The sequence below is a fragment of the Hirundo rustica genome, chromosome 28, assembly GCF_015227805.2.
Source record: "Hirundo rustica isolate bHirRus1 chromosome 28, bHirRus1.pri.v3, whole genome shotgun sequence".
Lineage (NCBI taxonomy): Eukaryota > Metazoa > Chordata > Aves > Passeriformes > Hirundinidae > Hirundo > Hirundo rustica.
In genome coordinates this window covers 3,521,766-3,538,376 of record NC_053477.1, presented here as the reverse complement: position 1 = coordinate 3,538,376, position 16,611 = coordinate 3,521,766, and the positions used below count along the sequence as shown (strand labels likewise).

Sequence of the window (16,611 nt, the reverse complement as noted above, 5' to 3'; positions counted from 1 at the left end):
AACAGAGAAATGTAAAAAAAAAAAATATATATATAAAAACCTGGAAAATAGCAAACTGGCTGGGCCAGAGCTCTGGTAAAAAAAAAAAAAAAAAACAAAACCAAACCACAACACCAAACCACACGACACAACCACGTGTAAAAAATATTGTTATTTTTATAGAACTTTTAAATCAGTAAATGTAATGTAACACTTTCAACGATGAAATAAATTAAGTAACTGCAAAACTTCTGCCTGCTGAACTACTGCCGGGTGTGGGGTGAGAAGGGGGAGCAGCAGGAGAGGGAGCCGAGCACCCTCCCAAGGCGCTGGGGAAGGTCCCGCCGGGCTGGGGAGGCAGCTCAAGTCGTGCAGTTCTGTGTTTTTCCGGCTGGTTTTTGTTCCAGCCGGGTTGTCCCTGAGCTCTGTGTGATGTAGGGGCAGTGGTACCCACGGTCACGACGGGACCTCAGTGCTTCCAGCCCTGGGGACACGGGCACAGGGCTGACCTGGCACCTGCAGGGACACCAGGGGTTTTTTATTTTCCCCTTTTCCTCAGGTTTTTTTTTTTTTTTTTTTCCCCTTCTCAGGGTTTTTTTTTTTTTTTCCCTTTTCCTCAGGTTTTTTAATTTTCCCTTCTCTTCAGCTCTGGGATCTCCAACGTGACCAGGGCGTGGAGGTGTTGGAGCAAATCCAGAGCAGGACACTGAGATGCTCTGAGGGCTGAAGCCAGGCTGGGAGAGCTGAGATTGTCCAGCCTGCAGAGGAGAAACCTCTGGGACACTTCAAGCCCTTTCCAGGGTCTGAATGGGCTCCAGCAGAGCTGGGGAGGGGCTGGGAACAAGGGTTTGGAGTGCCAGGACACAGGGAATCGCTTCAATGGGTCACTTTGGATTAGATATTAGGGGAAAAAAAAAAAACCTATTTCACAACGGAATGGGGGGTAAACACTGGCAGGAAGGCTGCCCGGATAGAGCAGCAAACATTCAATGTCAGGGGCTTGGAGCAGCCTGGTGGAGTGCAGGATGTCCCAGGGGGCTGGGCTGGGCTGGGGGACACCCGCGCCGTCCCCTTCCCCAGGCAAACCCCAGTGATCACAGTGCAAGTCGATCCGTCCCCACTTCCCCACCCCAGTCCGGTTCCAAACTGTTCCCTAAGAGCAGGCAGAACTACGGAAAACGCAGTTTAGGCCACAGAAAAGCAGCGCCAGGCCCCAGCTGAGCTCGCAGAACCACCAAGCACGCAGAGTGAAGCTTACTCAGGGGCGCTCTAGAAGCAGAAGCCGTTTCACCGTGCCAGGAATCCGCCGAGGAACGGGGACGGTCCAGTCCAGAAGCGCGGGGACGCCGGAATCCCTTCGAAAGCTCCTCCCCGCGCTGATCCCGAAGATCTCCGGGTAGTACCGGTGCTTCCCGGCGAGGTGGTCCCCGAGGAAGCTCGAAATGGTTCGAAAACTGCTCTCACTGAGGCAGTGAAGTCAAGAACCCGGCTTGGGTTTGGCGAGGAAGCACCATAACTCCAGCAGGGAGGACGCCGAGGCTCGTCCTTCGCCGAGGATCAGCTCCCCCTGGCTCAGCTGAACCCTGCGACGGCTTCGAGAGGAGAGGAGCCACAGGAGAGGTACGAGTAGCTTAAAATTCAAGTGTTTCTGAGTTCTTTAGCAGCTGTGGACCGAAGGGAGGGCGTGCAGCACGCGGCCCTGCTCCCTTTCAGCTGGCTTCATACTGGAAGGTTCCGTCCTGGACCAGCGCGGAGGAGATCTTCTCCGCCACCCCGCCGAGCTGCAGCCGGTCCAGGGTCTCCAGCAGCGTGTTCACGGAGGCCTGGGAGCCCTCCCTGCTCAGCCACTTGTAGAGCATGTCGTAGAAATCGTCCTTGGACACGACCATGACGACGTCGTTCTCCTCCAGGCCCAGGCTGCGGCCGAACATCTTCCAGTTGTTCCTGGGGATCTTGTCAGCGAAGGTGTAAAAGGTGCCCTGCAGCGCTGGGGGGAAAAAGGGACAGCTCAGGGCACGGGGAGCTGGGACAGGAACCTCAGACCCCAAAAACTGCAGGGAAAGGACAGCTGAGAGCACAGGGAGCTGGGACAGGAACCTGATACCCCAAAACTGCAGGGAAAGGGAAAGCTGAGAGCACAGGGAACTGGGATGGGAACCTCAGACCCCAAAACTGCAGGGAAAGGGACAGCTGAGAGCACAGGGAGCTGGGACGGGAACCTGAGACCCCAAAACTGCAGGGAAAGGGAAAGCTGAGAGCAACAGGGAGCTGGGACAGGAACCTGAGACCCCAAAACTGCAGGGAAAGGGACAGCTCAGGGCACGGGGAGCTGGGACAGGAACCTCAGACGCCAAAAACTGCAGGGAAAGGGACAGCTCAGGGCACAGGGAGCTGGGACAGGAACCTGAGACCCCAAAAACTGCAGGGAAAGGGAAAGCTGAGAGCACAGGGAACTGCGACAGGAACCTCAGACGTCCCCTGGGACCCAGCAGTTACCTAGAGTGGGCTCCTTCGCTGGTGATGGAACCAGCCTCTTCCTGGAGCTTCTACTCCCGCTCGGCGGCGTCACCTGGAATCACAGAGTCACTCCTGGAATGACGATGTCCTACAGCACCCTCCGAGCCCCAGCACCAATGTGTGATTCGTGGGGGTTGGAAACCCTCCCTCTCCCCTCTCCCTCTCCCCTCTCCCTCTCCCCTCTCCCTTTCCCTTTCCCTTTCCCTTTCCCTTTCCCTTTCCCTTTCCCTTTCCCTTTCCCTTTCCCTTTCCCTTTCCCTTTCCCCTTTCCCCTTTCCCTCTCCCTCTCCCTCAGGGCTGCTGGGGCAGGAGATCCCCACACCCCCAGCGTTCCCTGGCTCTGGGATGGCGGCAGACGGGGACACGAGAGCTGTGTCCGCTCAGCGTCGTCCTCAACCGCCCCGAGCACCCTCTGCACCGCAACGAGCGCGTTTCACCCTCCCGATCCCACACCAAGAGAGCCTCCACCACCTTCCCCGAGCGGCCCAGCCCCGGCAGGGCCCCAGGAGGATGGGATCCTGGTGGGGCCCAGGGGGATGGGATCCTGGAGGGCCCCAGGGGGATGGGATCCTGGTGGAGCCCCAGGGGGATGGGATCCTGGAGGGCCCCAGGGGGATGGGATCCTGGTGGGGCCCCAGGGGGATGGGATCCTGGTGGGGCCCCAGGGGGATGGGATCCTGGTGGGGCCCCAGGGGGATGGGATCCTGGTGGGGCCCCAGGGGGATGGGATACTGGCGGGGCCCCAGGGGGATGGGATCCCGGTGGAGCCCCAGGGGGATGGGATACTGGCGGGGCCCCAGGGGGATGGGATCCTGGTGGAGCCCCAGGGGGATGGGATCCTGGAGGGCCCCAGGGGGATGGGATCCTGGAGGGCCCCAGGGGGATGGGATCCTGGCGGGGCCCCAGGGGGATGGGATCGTGGCAGAGGCCCAGGGGGATGGGATCCTGGTGGAGCCCCAGGGGGATGGGATCCTGGTGGGGTCCCAGGGGGATGGGATCCTGGTGGGGTCCCAGGGGGATGGGATCCTGGCGGGGCCCCAGGGGGATGGGATCCTGGCAGGGCCCCAGGGGGATGGGATCCTGGCAGAGCCCCAGGGTGATGGGATCCTGGAGGGGCAGCGGGTGCCCCCGACGTACCGGTGTCCCTGTGCCACTCTGCTCTTTCTGCCGGTGGTTGTTGGCGGCGTTGTCCTCCGCCTCCGTGCTCACGCTCTTGTACCACGACAGCTTTTGGAACATGGAGCTCTGTGACGGGGGAGAAACGCGGCCCGGGGTGGTTTTGGGGAAGGCAGGACCCTGCCGTGGATGCAGGGCTGTGGATCCTGAGCTTGGAGGAGCTCTGGGAGGGCACAGCCCGCCCCTGCTCTGTGCCAGGGAAGTGCTCGGGATTCTGACACCGGGAAGGGGTTGATGGCACCGAGGAGGGGCTGGAAGCACCCAGGGCACCACCAGAGAGCTTGGGCCAGCTCTACCACAACCCTGCAGGGATGATCCCCCTACTCCTCCCCAGGAACTGCTGGATCAGCCTCATCCCCCGGCTCCTCCAGCCTTCCCAGCTGAATGAAACCCATCTCCCTGCTCCTCCAGCCTTCCCAGGAACTGCTGGATCAGCGTCATTCCCCTGCTCCTCCAGCCTTCCCAGCTGGATGAAACTCATCCTCCTGCTCCTCCAGCCTTCCCAGGAACTGCTGGATGAAAACTCATCCTCCTCCTCCTCCAGCCTTCCCAGGAACTGCTGGATGAAAACTCATCCTCCTCCTCCTCCAGCCTTCCCAGGAACTGCTGGATGAAAACTCATCCTCCTCCTCCTCCAGCCTTCCCAGCTGGATCAGCCTCATCCCCCTGCTCCTCCAGCATTCCCAGGAGCTGCTGGATGAAAACCCATCTCCCTGCCCCTCCAGCCTTCCCAGGAGCTGCTGGCCAAGCGGGGATCAGAGGGAGCTGGGCACCTCAGCCCAGCCCACAGACAGAGCCACCCCCCGCTGCCGTGCCGGGAACTCACCACCACTTCGTAGGGCCTCCTGCTCGGGGGTCTCCCATCCCCTGGAAGATGGAAACCGTGCTGTGATCCCTCTTCCCCCCGGCAGGATCCTCACCCCACCCACCCAGCCCACACCAGGGGGGTGCTCCCGGGGTCCCTCTCCCCACCCAGCCCACACCAGTGCAAAGCCCCCGGCCAAGCTGGGTGCTCTGGGGGTCCCCTGCGCCCACCTCTAGAGCCGCAGCAGGATTTCCAGAGGCAGAACGCGATCCCAAACACGATGGCAAGCACGAACAGCACGATGATGACAATGATGTCTAGAGCAGACGGAACAGGGGTGTGAGCAGCTGCTCCTGCTTTCTCCTCAGCAGCAGCTCCCACCCTCAGCCCTCATCCCATCTCATCCTCATCCCATCCCACCCTCACCCCTCTGCCCTCCCCTGCCACCCCTCACTCACAGGGGGGCACGGTGTCCGTGGCAGGACCACACTGCAGGTCGCTGTCAGGCCTGCAGGGCTTCTGCACCTCTTGACCCTCAGGGCACCTGGGAAAGGGGAGACAGGGCGGGCTCAGCAGCTGGAGCAGCAATCAGCTGGAGCAGCAGCTGAATCAATCAGCTGGATCAATCAGCTGGATCAGCAGCTGGATCAGCAGCTGGATCAGCAGCTGGATCCCGCCAGAGCCCCCGACCCACCTGGGCTGGCACTTCTGGCACATCTCGCAGGGGTGCTCCGGGGGGCAGAAGGTGCCGTTCCTGCAGGCACACACCGTGTTCCTGACGGGCTGGCAGGGGCTCTGCTCCACCTGATCTGCGGGACAGGAGGGGACACGGCTCCATCCCGGCTCCCCGCGCTCCCACCCCAGCCGGGCAGGACCGAATCCCCTCCCCTGCCGTCGAGCGCCAGCTTTTCCTGCCCCGCCGCTGCCCGTACCAAGGGAAGAGCAGCGCCGGCACCGCTCTCCCAGCGCTGCTGGGAGCCTCCTCCTCCTGCTGCCTGCGGAGGTCTCGTGTCCAAGCTTTGCACGAGGGACGGGGCCTTTGAGGGGCGCGGGTCCGGCACGTGCTGCTGCACGGATCCCAGCCCCAGGCGCTCTCGGGGACGCTGCAGGTGACACCGTGCTCGGCCCCGGCCGCCAGCCCTGCTCTCCCCGCCCCAGCTCGTACCTTCCCTGCACTTCAGGCAGTCCTGGCACCACGGCAAGGCGTTGGGATATTCCATGTATTCCCCTTCCCCGCAGGGCTCACACCTGCCAGAGCCGTTTTGTTCTTTGCATTCCTCTGCGATGTAGGTGCCTGAAGAGAAAAGGGAAAAACTCTGAACACACTGGGGAAGGCGATGGAGCACCAGGAGAGGCTGAGGGAGCTGGGGAAGCTCCAGGAGGGGCTGAGGGAGCTGGGAAAGCTCCAGGAGGGGCTGAGGGAGCTGGGAAAGCTTCAGGAGGGGCTGAGGGAGCTGGGGAAGCTCCAGGAGACACTGAGGGAGCTGGGAAAGCTCCAGGAGGGGCTGAGGGAGCTGGGGAAGCTCCAGGAGAGGCTGAGGGAGCTGGGGAAGCTCCAGGAGGGGCTGAGGGAGCTGGGGAAGCTCCAGGAGGGGCTGCAGAGGTGGGACCAGCGCTGAGACCATCTCACCTGCAGGGCACTTCTGGCAAAAGAGACCGTCGGTTTTCCTGTAAAGATCTTCCCTTCTCCAGCCTAGATCCAAGTGATCCGAGCTGTCCCTCCTCCCCAGGGTGACAGCGCTGGCTTCAAAAGTGACCACCTGTTAAAAACACACACAAAAACTCGGGTTAAAACCCACCCCAATCCATGAGGCAAGGGGAGGAAGGCAAAGGCGAGAGCTGCTGTGCCCAGTGAAGCAGGAGAGGAGCCGCCTGGAACAAAGGCACTTCCCACAAACCAGGGCTGGGTTTTCCCCCTGGAGGTTTTTGCAGGAGAATTCGGGTTATCAGCAGGGCAAAGAGTCGCTAACGAGCCTTTTCCTTCCCCAGTTTCTGAGGGAAGGGCGGGGAAGTGGAACGGGTTTGTGGCAGGAAGCCGGGCCCAAGGCTGGAGGTGCCCACCAGAAACCCCCCGGGCTCCCAGGGGACAGCACGGCCTCGAGTTATCCCTGTGATGGAGTTATCCCTGTTATGGAATGATCCCTGTTATGGAGTTATCCCTGTTATCATGCCAGGATCAGGAAGAAAAGTCACACTTCCACCAGCTCTCCGAACCCTTTTTGTGTTGCCTCAGCTCCTTCCGCCCCGGCCACGTTAATCCACGTTAATCCACTTTACTCCATGTTAATCCACGTTACTCCACCTTACTCCACCTTACTCCACGGGACAACGCTCAGCTGGAGGAGACGTTTGTGTCCTTGGGATCTGGGGGGCTTCGGGCACCTCGGTGTCCCCACTGGGGCCAACGGCACCGGCCTCTGAGCCAGCGCAGAGCTGCTCCATGGACATCCACGGGCCTGGAGCTGGATATCCGTGGGTATAAGGCTGGATATCCATAGGTTTACAACTGGATGTCCATGGATGTAAAGCTGGATTTCCATAGATTTAAAACTGGATATCTATAGATTTAAAAATGGGTATCCATGGATGTAAAGCTGGATATCCATGGGTGTAAACCTGGATATCCATGGGTGTAAACCTGGATATACACAGCTTCAAAGTTAGATATCCGTGGATATAAAGCTGCATATCCATAGATTTAAAACTGGATATCTGTAGATTTAAAGCTGGATATCCATGGATATAAAGCTGGATATCCATAGATTTAAAACTGGATATCTATGGATTTAAAACTGGATATCCATGGACATAAACCTGGATATCCACAGCTTTAAAGTTAGATATGCGTGGATATAAATCTGGATATTCATGGGTGCAAAGCTGGATATCCACAGGTGTAAAGCTGGATATTCATGGATGTAAAGCTGGATATCCATAGATTTAAACTGGATATCCATGGATGCAAAGCTGGCCCTACCCAGTGTGCATGTCACAACACCATGGGGCTGCAGGAGACACTCGTCCCCTCCCAAACCCCGAGGGTTAAATCTTCCTTTTCACAGAATCACAGAATAATGAGGTTGGAAGAGACCTCTAAGATCATCAAGTCCAACCTATGCCTTAACACCTCAACTAGACTATAGCACTAAGTGCCATATCCAGTGTTTGTGCTTTAAAGCAAATATTTCTGTGGTGAGTCAGAAGCCTCAGTGGAAGGGAAACAATGGAGACTCCTCCCCTGTATGATTCCGGTGCTTTCTCAATTCCGGTGCTTCGGTGCCTGGCCTCAGCAGATCAGGAATGTCACCAAGGCAAGGGGCTGCAGAAGATGGCACAGAGCCACAAAGCCACCGCTGACGCTGATAAAGCACCCCAAGTTTTTCAGGCTCTGTACTGCGTTGGTTTGTGACTCTGAACTTCAGATAAAGCGTTATCGGGTTCTCCTCACAGCTCAGTCAGACGAAAAAATCCTTCCTCAGCACAAGGACACCATGACAGCTTCTGGCCCAAAAAGTACCAACAACAGGGAACCGAGGAGAGCAGACTGGAAGGAAGGGATTCCACGATGTGATGCTGTAACTGGACAGTTAAACCCAATTTGTAAATTATGAGCAAAACTTATAAAAGTGCAAAAACGCCTGACCCGCTGTCCATCTTGGGTAGAGTCACATCCGGGCTCTTGCTCACAGGTGTTTCCTGTGAAGGCCTTTTAATAACTCCCGACTTTATTCCTTTAACTATGTCCAGCCTTTGCTCCTCTTTCGGCACCAACACCGGCCAGGCCAGGGCCAGGACAAACCCACCATGACCACGGAGCCCCGGCCAGCCCGGGAACGGGGCCAGCTCCGGCTCCACACCTGGAGGCATCAAATCCACGTCCCTCCGACATCTTCTGGCTCAGCATCTCCCAGGATCTGGCTCCGCTCCTCTCTTCTCCAGCTAGGAACGTCCACAAGTTTGTAAAGCGCTTTTTTTAATCCGCTTGAGGAGCTCCGGCCGCAACGGCTTCACCCGTTCTTGGAAGTCCAGGGAGCGAAGGGGAAGATTTTCCCACTTCCATGACCCGTGTTTCTTCGGCAGCTGCCCTCTGCCGCGCTGTGAGGGTGATGACGGCGACGCCACGGTTTTCTCTGCGCTTTGGGAAGGTCCCTCAGCTTCACTGCTGAGCAACAAGCGCACGATAAGGTTATCAGCCCACAGCACCCCGCTGCCATCCCCTGACCAAACCATCCGTTGGAGGATCCAGCACGGTGGAATCCGGGGGTTTTCACCCGCAGAGAACAGCTTGAGAAAGCCTGGAGGCAGAGGAATTGGAGGCACGGCAATCCCTCATCACCTAAAAGCCTTTTTTGGGGGGGATCGGATCTGGAGAAAAAGCTCGGGGAAGCACCGAGCTCTGAAGTTTCCCTGCTTTCCTTCCCAGGTTTGTTTGTCTTCCTGAGGAGATCCCGAAAGGAACTGACCCCTGCAGCCGAGGAGAGATGCCCTGGCTAAACTCCTGACATGGAAGAGGACAAAGTCATCCCACAGCCCCCAAGGGCAGCCAGAGAACCGGGAAAAAACTGGGCACACGCTGATGTCATCCGCTCCAAGGACACCGGGCTGAGCCTCACAGGGATTTTCCCCTGGAATTTCCATAATCCAGGGCGTTTTTCCTGAAAATCTGACCCAGGCCTCAACGCGGCGGGGTGGGGAGAGGACACATGATGCAATATGGTACGACCATGGCGTATGAAATGAATCATCACCCTGAGCAGCTCCCCGTCCCTTTTATCAAAAATAGGGGTTAAAAAGTCAATAAAGCTGAGGCTGGTGCAGGACAGGACACCCGAGGTATCACCATGCCTTGTGAATCATCACCCTGAGCAGCTCCCCGTCCCTTTTATCTAAAATAGGGGTTAAAAAAAGTCAACAAACCCGAGGTTGTTCTGGGCGTGCCCTTAGGTGATGGGTTTAGGAAGGCTGTACTCCTGTCAGGCCAGTCTACTCCAAGTGAGGGCAGCGCCCAGGTATTTCCTAACTCTGCAACGTCCAATCCACGGGGGAAACGCGATATTCCCGGGTGGAATTTTTTTGCCCTAAATCCCTGCGCCGTGCGTTTGGCCATCATTTGGGCGAGTGGCATTTCTGCTCCGGGAGCCCCGAGCCGCGCACGGCCCATCCCGGGGCGCTCAAACATTCCCAAGGAGAGTCGGCGCTGTCACCGGATTCCAGCAGGGAACGGCGAAGAGGAGGGAAGGGGAAATTCCCTTCCCTGGGCTGCGGCAAAGAGCCTGCCGCCTTTAATGGCCGTCCTCATCCCCGCCGGGCCATGTGCTCGGAGCCCGGGGCTGAGATCGCTTCTGGCATCGCTTCCCTTTTCCCCTCCCAGAACGCAGCCCCAGACTCAGGTCTCGGGTTGTGCCGCTGCCCGGAACGCCGCTGTGCCGTGCCCAGGTGAACCCTCCTGGTCCCGGTCCTGATCCTGATCCCCACCTGCCCCTGTGAGCCCCCCATGATCCCACCTGTCCCTGGGAACCCTCCTGGTCCCGGTCCTGATCCTGATCCTGATCCCCACCTGCCCCTGTGAACCCTCCTGGTCCTGGTCCTCACCTGTCCCTGTGAGCCCCCCGTGATCCCACCTGTCTCTGTAAACCCTCCTGGTCCTGGTCCTGGTCCTGGTCCTGGTCCTGGTCCTGGGCCCCACTGCCCATCCGAACCCCCCTGGATCTCACCTGTCCCTGTGAGCCCCCCACGATCCCACCTGTCCCTGTGAGCCCCCCGTGATCCCACCTGTCTCTGTAAACCCTCCTGGTCCTGGTCCTGGTCCTGGTCCCGGTCCCGGTCCCGGTCCTGGTCCCGGTCCCGGTCCCCACTGCCCATCCGAACCCCCCTGTTCCCATCGCCCCCCCGCATCCCCCGGGCCAGGTCAGCCCCACCGCCCCCGTTTTCCCTGCCGCCCCCGGAGCAGGTGAGCGCCCCAGCACCCCCCGGAGCAGGTGAGCCCCTCCGTGCCTCAGTTTCCCTCCCTGCGCTCACACGAGCCCTTCCCCCACAGCGGCGGGTAAAGGCAGCCCGCAGGTAACCGCACCCCCCTCACCTGCCTGCAGGGGCACCCCCCAGCCCCCCAGCCCCGCCGCTCGGCTCAACCCTCACCGGGGCACCCCCCCAAACACCCCGATTCCCCTTCCCCACTTTTTTTCCCCCCCTCTTTAGCCCCTCTCCGGAGCCCGCCCCGCCCCGCCGCTCCGAGCCCCTCGACAGCGCGGCAAGCCCGGGCATGTCGCGACAACGCCGCCGAGCCCCGACACGGCTCGGGACCCCCCTCGGCCGCTCTCCCGGAGGGTCCCCAGGGCCCCACCAGCCCCGTCCCCACTGACCATCAGCAGCAGCAGCAGAGCGAGGAAGCGCCGTCGGGGCCGGGGCATGGTGAGCGGAGCGCGCAGCGGGGCAGGGCGGGCGCGGAGCGGGCGCGGAGCGGGCGCGGAGCGGGCGCGGAGCGGGCACGGAGCGGGCGCGGAGCGGGCGCGGAGCGGGCAAGGTCCGGACAAGGCTGCACGACAAGCAGTTCACCCCACGACGTACTTAAGAATGACTGGAGAAAGATTCCGAGCGCGGTTTTAAACAGCGGGGCGGGACCAGACGATGACGATACGGGGCCGGGCTTTCCTGCGGGGCCCGCGCGTGTTCCTTGCGGGTGGACAACCTCAGTGATTCTCCTGCGCTGTTTGGTTTGCCCCAGAAGTTGAATTCACCGTTCCCTTTCCTCGTAGTTTTTTTTAGCCGCTTTTATTTTCTTTTTTTTTTTTTTTTCTCGCTATTTTCGCTCGCCCAGATGAGTTTCGAAGCGCACGGGAGCGCACGGGAATCATTTCCTCCGTCTTGCATTTTTTTCCCTATCACTCATCGGGCTGCGAGCGAGCAGAGCGGGGGAGGGTTTTCTTGTTGTTTTCCGGGAAAAGGTGAGAATTCCCGATATTCGGCTGTGACTCAGGGTGTGAAGGCTCAGCACGGCAGGCTCAGGCTGGCAAAACAATCTCCATGGCGCCGCGGAGCTGGGAAGTGGGGAGGTTCCGTCTCGTTTCTGGTTTTTGTTTTGTGTGGTAGTTTTTGTTGTTGTTGGTTTTTGGTTGGTTGGTTGGTTGGCTTTGTTTTTGTTTTTGTTTTGTTTTGTTTTTGGGGTTTTTTTTGAGGGGGATGATTTTTTTTTTCCCCCCCTTCGGGACAGAGCTCGAGATGAAGAGGGGTTTAAAAAAAAAAAAAAAAAACCAAAACAAAAAACCCCCCACATTGTAAAAACATTAGAACTTTGGACTTTCTGCTGTCACACAAACCGGCTCCGCTGCTGCACGTTACCAGGGGATCGCGTGACAAAAACGAATTCCGAGAAAGATCTGATTTTTACTGATGCTACTGGGATGGTAGAAGAGCTGGAACGGAGCACTAGAGGCGCTAAATTTAGGAAGGACAGGAACGGGAGACTTCAGAGCCCCTTCCAGCATCTAAAGGGGCTCCAAAAGAGCTTTTCCAGATCTCTCCCAACCCAAACCGTGCCAGGATCGAGATTCTATGAGTTAAACCGAGGCAGAGAAGTTTTCTTGATGTTATTAAAAGTTTTCCCGACCCCGAATCTGTTCCGCTCCTGGTGACTCACTGGAACAGTGACTTTGAAGCTGCTTTTCAGCAGTGCTCCAGGCAGGGAAAAGCGCAGGTGACGGCTTGAAATCACCGGGCAAGAAAACGCTGCTCGCCAGTGAAATCGCTGCTGGCCAGGGTGGGGTTCAGGGCACGGACATTGCCAGAGGGGCTGGCAGGAGGGCAGGAAGGCAACTCGGATCCTGCTGGATTTGTTCCCAGCGCATCTGCTCCGGATGTGGATATTTGGGCATCGCCTTCTCTTTGGTGGCCATGCTCATGACAGGGCAAGCAGCAAAAAACTTGCTGCTGGCCAGGGTGGGGTTCAGGGCACGGACATTGCCAGAGGGGCTGGCAGGAGGGCAGGAAGGTTCCTTGGATCCTGCTGGATGTGTTTGTTCCCAGCGCATCCGCTCCGGATGTGGATATTTGGGCATCGCCTTCTCTTTGGTGGCCACTCTCATGACAGGGCAAGCAGCAAAAAACTTGCTGCTGGCCAGGGTGGGGTTCAGGGCACGGACAATGCCAGAGGGGCTGGCAGGAGGGCAGGAAGGCAACTCGGATCCTGCTGGATTTGTTCCCAGCGCATCCACTCCGGATTTGGATATTTGGGAAGCACCTTCATTTTGGTGGCCACTCTCATGACAGGGTGAACAGCAAAAAACTTTCTGCTGGCCAGGGTGGGGTTCAGGGCACGGACATTGCCAGAGGGGCTGGCAGGAGGGCAGGAAGGTTCCTCGGATCCTGCTGGATGTGTTTGTTCCCAGCGCATCCGCTCCGGGTGTGGATATTTGGGAAGCACCTTCTCTTTGGTGGCAGGGTGACGACTCAGTTCTCTCCTCCCTCCCACGGGGAGTTATTCAGCACGGCCGCGCCACAGTTAATGAGGCTGAAGTGTGATTTCAAGGAGAGGAAGGATTTCTGCTCGTTTCCTGGGTGGGTGCCTCCATTACAAACCCCAAAAAGTATGTGGTGCCTTTTGTTTAACCAAAGCCATGTGTTGTTCTGGGCTCTGGACACGGCTGGCTGCGGCTGAAGTCATTGGAGACCTCAGGGAATGATTCATTTTTTTTGGTTAGAGAAGGACTAGAACGGGGTTTAGGTCCAGGACTGCAGGGAAATGTTCATCCGTGTGCAGATGGGATGGGGGACGGTTTGTCCTCGCTGTTCATCCTGGCTGAAAAATCATCCTGAGGCCAAATTCCTGGAGCCTCCTGCTCTGGGCAGCAGCAAAATGCCAGCCTGGCCATGGCTGGCTGTCATGGAATCATGGAATTCAGGCTGGAAAACCCCTGAAGACCACGGAATCCAACCTGTGCCCGATCCCAGCCCGTCATTGAGTGCCACATCCAGGAATTCCTTGGACACCTGCAGGGATGGGGATCCAAACCTCCCTGGGCAGCTCCAATCCCTGAGCTCCCTTTCCACGGGGAAATTCCGACCTGTTCCTGGCCCTGCTGTGCCTGAATTCAGCCAGGAAAAACCGGGATGTGCGGCAAGGGGCGCAGGGAAGCGGAGAATCCCAGTCTCATCCCGCTTCCACGGCCATCCCGGCAGCGGGATCCCGTCCTCCTGCCACCAAACCCTGGTCGGGAAGCGTCGGGGTTGTTTTTTTATGGAACTGCCCCGAGTTATCTGCGCTGACAAACCACAGGGAGAGCGTTTGTAGGAAGGCAGCTCCGTGTGCGGCCCCAGGGGGGTTGAGGCGTGGGGGGAGGTCAGGGCGGTCACCCTCTCCCAGTCCCCAGCCATCCCAAGGAATGGGACACCAGGCACACCGTTCCCTCTCCCGGTAAGAATTTCCATCCCCTGGAAAAAGCGCCGTGGTTTTCATTGGAGGTGGATTTTTGGGCAGGCTGTGGCCACGGGTGAGAAAGGGATGAGTGTTTATCTCCCAAGGCCAGACCTCCAGCCCTTATCACCCGCAGCCTGCTCATCCCACAGCTCCAGGAATCCTCTGGAGAAGGGAGGCTGCGCCCCAGCACAGCACCGAGGGGAAATTTGGGCTCGTTGAGAAGAGGGAACTCTCTGGTTTTGGGGTCTTAAATCCTCCCTGGCTTGCTCAGTTCTGCTGCAAGAGGAGAATAAAACGAGCGTGAGGGTTGGAGCAGCTCAACTGCTGCTCTCTGGGCGTGGAGGGAGGAGAGCCTGGAGCCTGAAATTCCCACAGGGAAGGGAACTTTAACTGGGTGACATCGAGCAGGTGACATCAACGGGTGACAATATCCGGCTGACCGGCCGGGCTGAGCCCGATCAGCCGCAGTTAATGGGTAACCACCCCCTCCCCCGGCGCTTCCAGCTCCCCAAACGCTCCTGTCCTGTCTGACTCAGCTTCTGTTTGCTCAACATCCCGCCCTGGCAGAGACCGGGGCTGTGGGAGGCTCCGATCCCCCCGCGCTCGGGGCTGTGACCCTCAGCACGCCCCGGGGAGCTGCTGGGGGCGTGCGTGGCAGTTCCTGGTTTATTTTTCAACATCCCCATCCAGTTTTTGCCGTCCGTTCTGGGCTTCCTCCCGCCTGTTTTGGTGCCTGGGCGGGTTCTGATAATTCTGACCTTCCTCACCCTCCCCCCAACGCTGCCCCGCTTTCCTCCCGGCAAACGAATTATTCGGCTCATAAATTCCAAGTTCCTCTTTGAAACAGAGCATTTTTTTATTATCATTATTTATTTAAAAATAAAAAAAAAAAAGCTCTGGCAAGCTGCGAACTGCCTGAGAACGGAACTCGATAATTCCCCAGCGCTCCTTCCTTGGGCAAGCCTGGGCAAACCACCCCGGCCCTCCGTGCCTCAGTTTCCCCTCTGAGGTCGGGTTTCGGCGCTCGCTCCCCGTGCCTGCTTTATTTCTGGGGTTTGCGGGGTGCTCGGGGCAGAGCAGGTGGATTGTTCATCCTTTCACCCCGTTCACTTTCCCTGGGCAGGTGATGTGGGCAGGGCAAAGGTTGAATAAACTTTTCTCCTTCCCCCGCCAGCCCGGGGCCCTAAAAACAAGGGAAAATCGTAAACGCGGATCACGAGCTCAGCTCTCTCCTCTCCTTTTCTCTGCACTCCTCCGTCCCCTCCCCTCCAAATTAAAAATTGGGTCTGGGGGTTAAACGCTGGAAGGATGGGATTTATCTTCCCAAAAATGTCTGCTGGATCCTTGCTTCCCTGGGAGGGGCAGGGGCGAAGAAGAACACTTGGAATAATGGGATTTATCTCCCTAAATAAGAGTGCTGGATCCCTGCTTCCCTGGGAAGGGCAGGGGGGAAGTAGAAACATTTGGAATTTCGGGATTTATCTCCCTAAATAAGTGTGCTGGATCCCTGCTTGCCGGGGAGGGGCAGGGGGAAAGCAGAACTCTTGGAATATTGAGATTTATTTTCCTAAATAAGTTTGATGAATCTCTGGTTCCCTGGGAAGGGCAGGGGGGAAGCAGAACATTTGGAATTTTGGGATTTATCTCCCTAAAAACTGTGCCGGATCCCTGCAGAGGGGAAGCAGAAACATTTGGAATTTTGGGATTTATCTCCCTAAAGACATGTGCCGGATCCCTGCTTCCCCGGGAAGGGCAGAGGAGAAGTAGAAACATTTGGAATGTTGGGATTTATTTTCCTAAATAATTTTGATGGATCTCTGGTTCCCTGGGAAGGGCAGGGGGGAAGCAGAACATTTGGAATTTTGGGGATTTATCTCCCTAAATAAGTGTGCTGGATCCCTGCAGAGGGGAAGCAGAAACATTTGGAATTTTGGGATTTATCTCCCTAAAAACTGTGCCGGATCCCTGCAGAGGGGAAGCAGAAACATTCGGAATTTGGGGATTTATCTCCCTAAAGACGTGCGCTGGATCCCTGCTCCCCTGGGAGGGGCTGAAGGACGGAGAACAGGGCAGGAATTCCTGCTGCTGCCTTCCTCGCCCATCTCCGTGTCTCTGCCTGCCCCGCTTCGCCTCCCCAACCTCTCGCCACCCCTCTGCGGGGCTGCGGCCGTGCGGGGCTGAGCTTCCAGCTGGGATCCATCCCTTCCCGGCGAGCTGAGCTCATCCTTTGGCTCTTTCCACCCTCAGCATGTGATCCCTGCTGCGGCCGCCTCCAGGTCAAGGCCGAATTTCTCAGGTTTGGAGGCAGAGCTCCGTGAGCTTCCTTCGAGCCGAGCCTCGGATCCCGCGCTGCCCTTTCCTTCCCGGATCAACAGTTTTTGTTTTTCCCCCCTGATAACACCAAAACCTTAAAGCCAGGCTGGGTTTCAGCAGGAGCAACCCGGGACGGTTTTCCAGGCCCCAAGCGATGTTATTTTCGGGGGCTAGGGCGGGAGAAGTGGAGGGATTAATGAGAAATTTCGGCTTGGACGGAGCCAAAAAAGAAACGCTGCCTTGTGCTGAGTGGTTCCCTGATTTCCCTGGGTTGGTTTTAGGGCAGCTCTGGGACCTGCTGCCTTCCCCGCCGGGGAGCCGAGCCCAGGCGGTGTCACCGAATTCCGGGGAATTCAGACCCACTTCAGTTAGCTTCTCCCCGTGACACTTCGGATCCGGCTCCAAGTGCGAA

At 58.0% G+C, this 16,611-nt stretch overlaps 1 protein-coding gene across 2 annotated transcripts; it reads right to left on the bottom strand.

Annotated features, from left to right (window-relative positions):
* Positions 1–162: 162 nt before the first annotated feature.
* On the bottom strand, positions 163–11,060 carry LOC120764013 (tumor necrosis factor receptor superfamily member 10A-like). 2 transcript variants are annotated; one of them, XM_040087685.2, is made up of 10 exons: positions 11,042–11,060; positions 6,108–6,237; positions 5,643–5,771; positions 5,172–5,286; positions 4,936–5,021; positions 4,708–4,794; positions 4,499–4,539; positions 3,634–3,741; positions 2,476–2,548; positions 163–1,966 (listed from the first exon to the last, which is right to left on the bottom strand). In XM_040087685.2, exons 3-10 carry the CDS (start codon positions 5,695–5,697, stop codon positions 1,689–1,691), a joined length of 843 nt encoding a protein of 280 aa, XP_039943619.1. In that variant the 5' UTR covers positions 5,698–5,771; positions 6,108–6,237; positions 11,042–11,060; the 3' UTR covers positions 163–1,688. The 2 variants fall into 2 exon arrangements, with proteins under 2 accessions (XP_039943619.1, XP_039943618.1); XM_040087684.2 differs by lacking the exon at positions 11,042–11,060 and adding an exon at positions 10,837–10,922.
* Between the last annotated feature and the right edge of the window lie 5,551 nt (positions 11,061–16,611).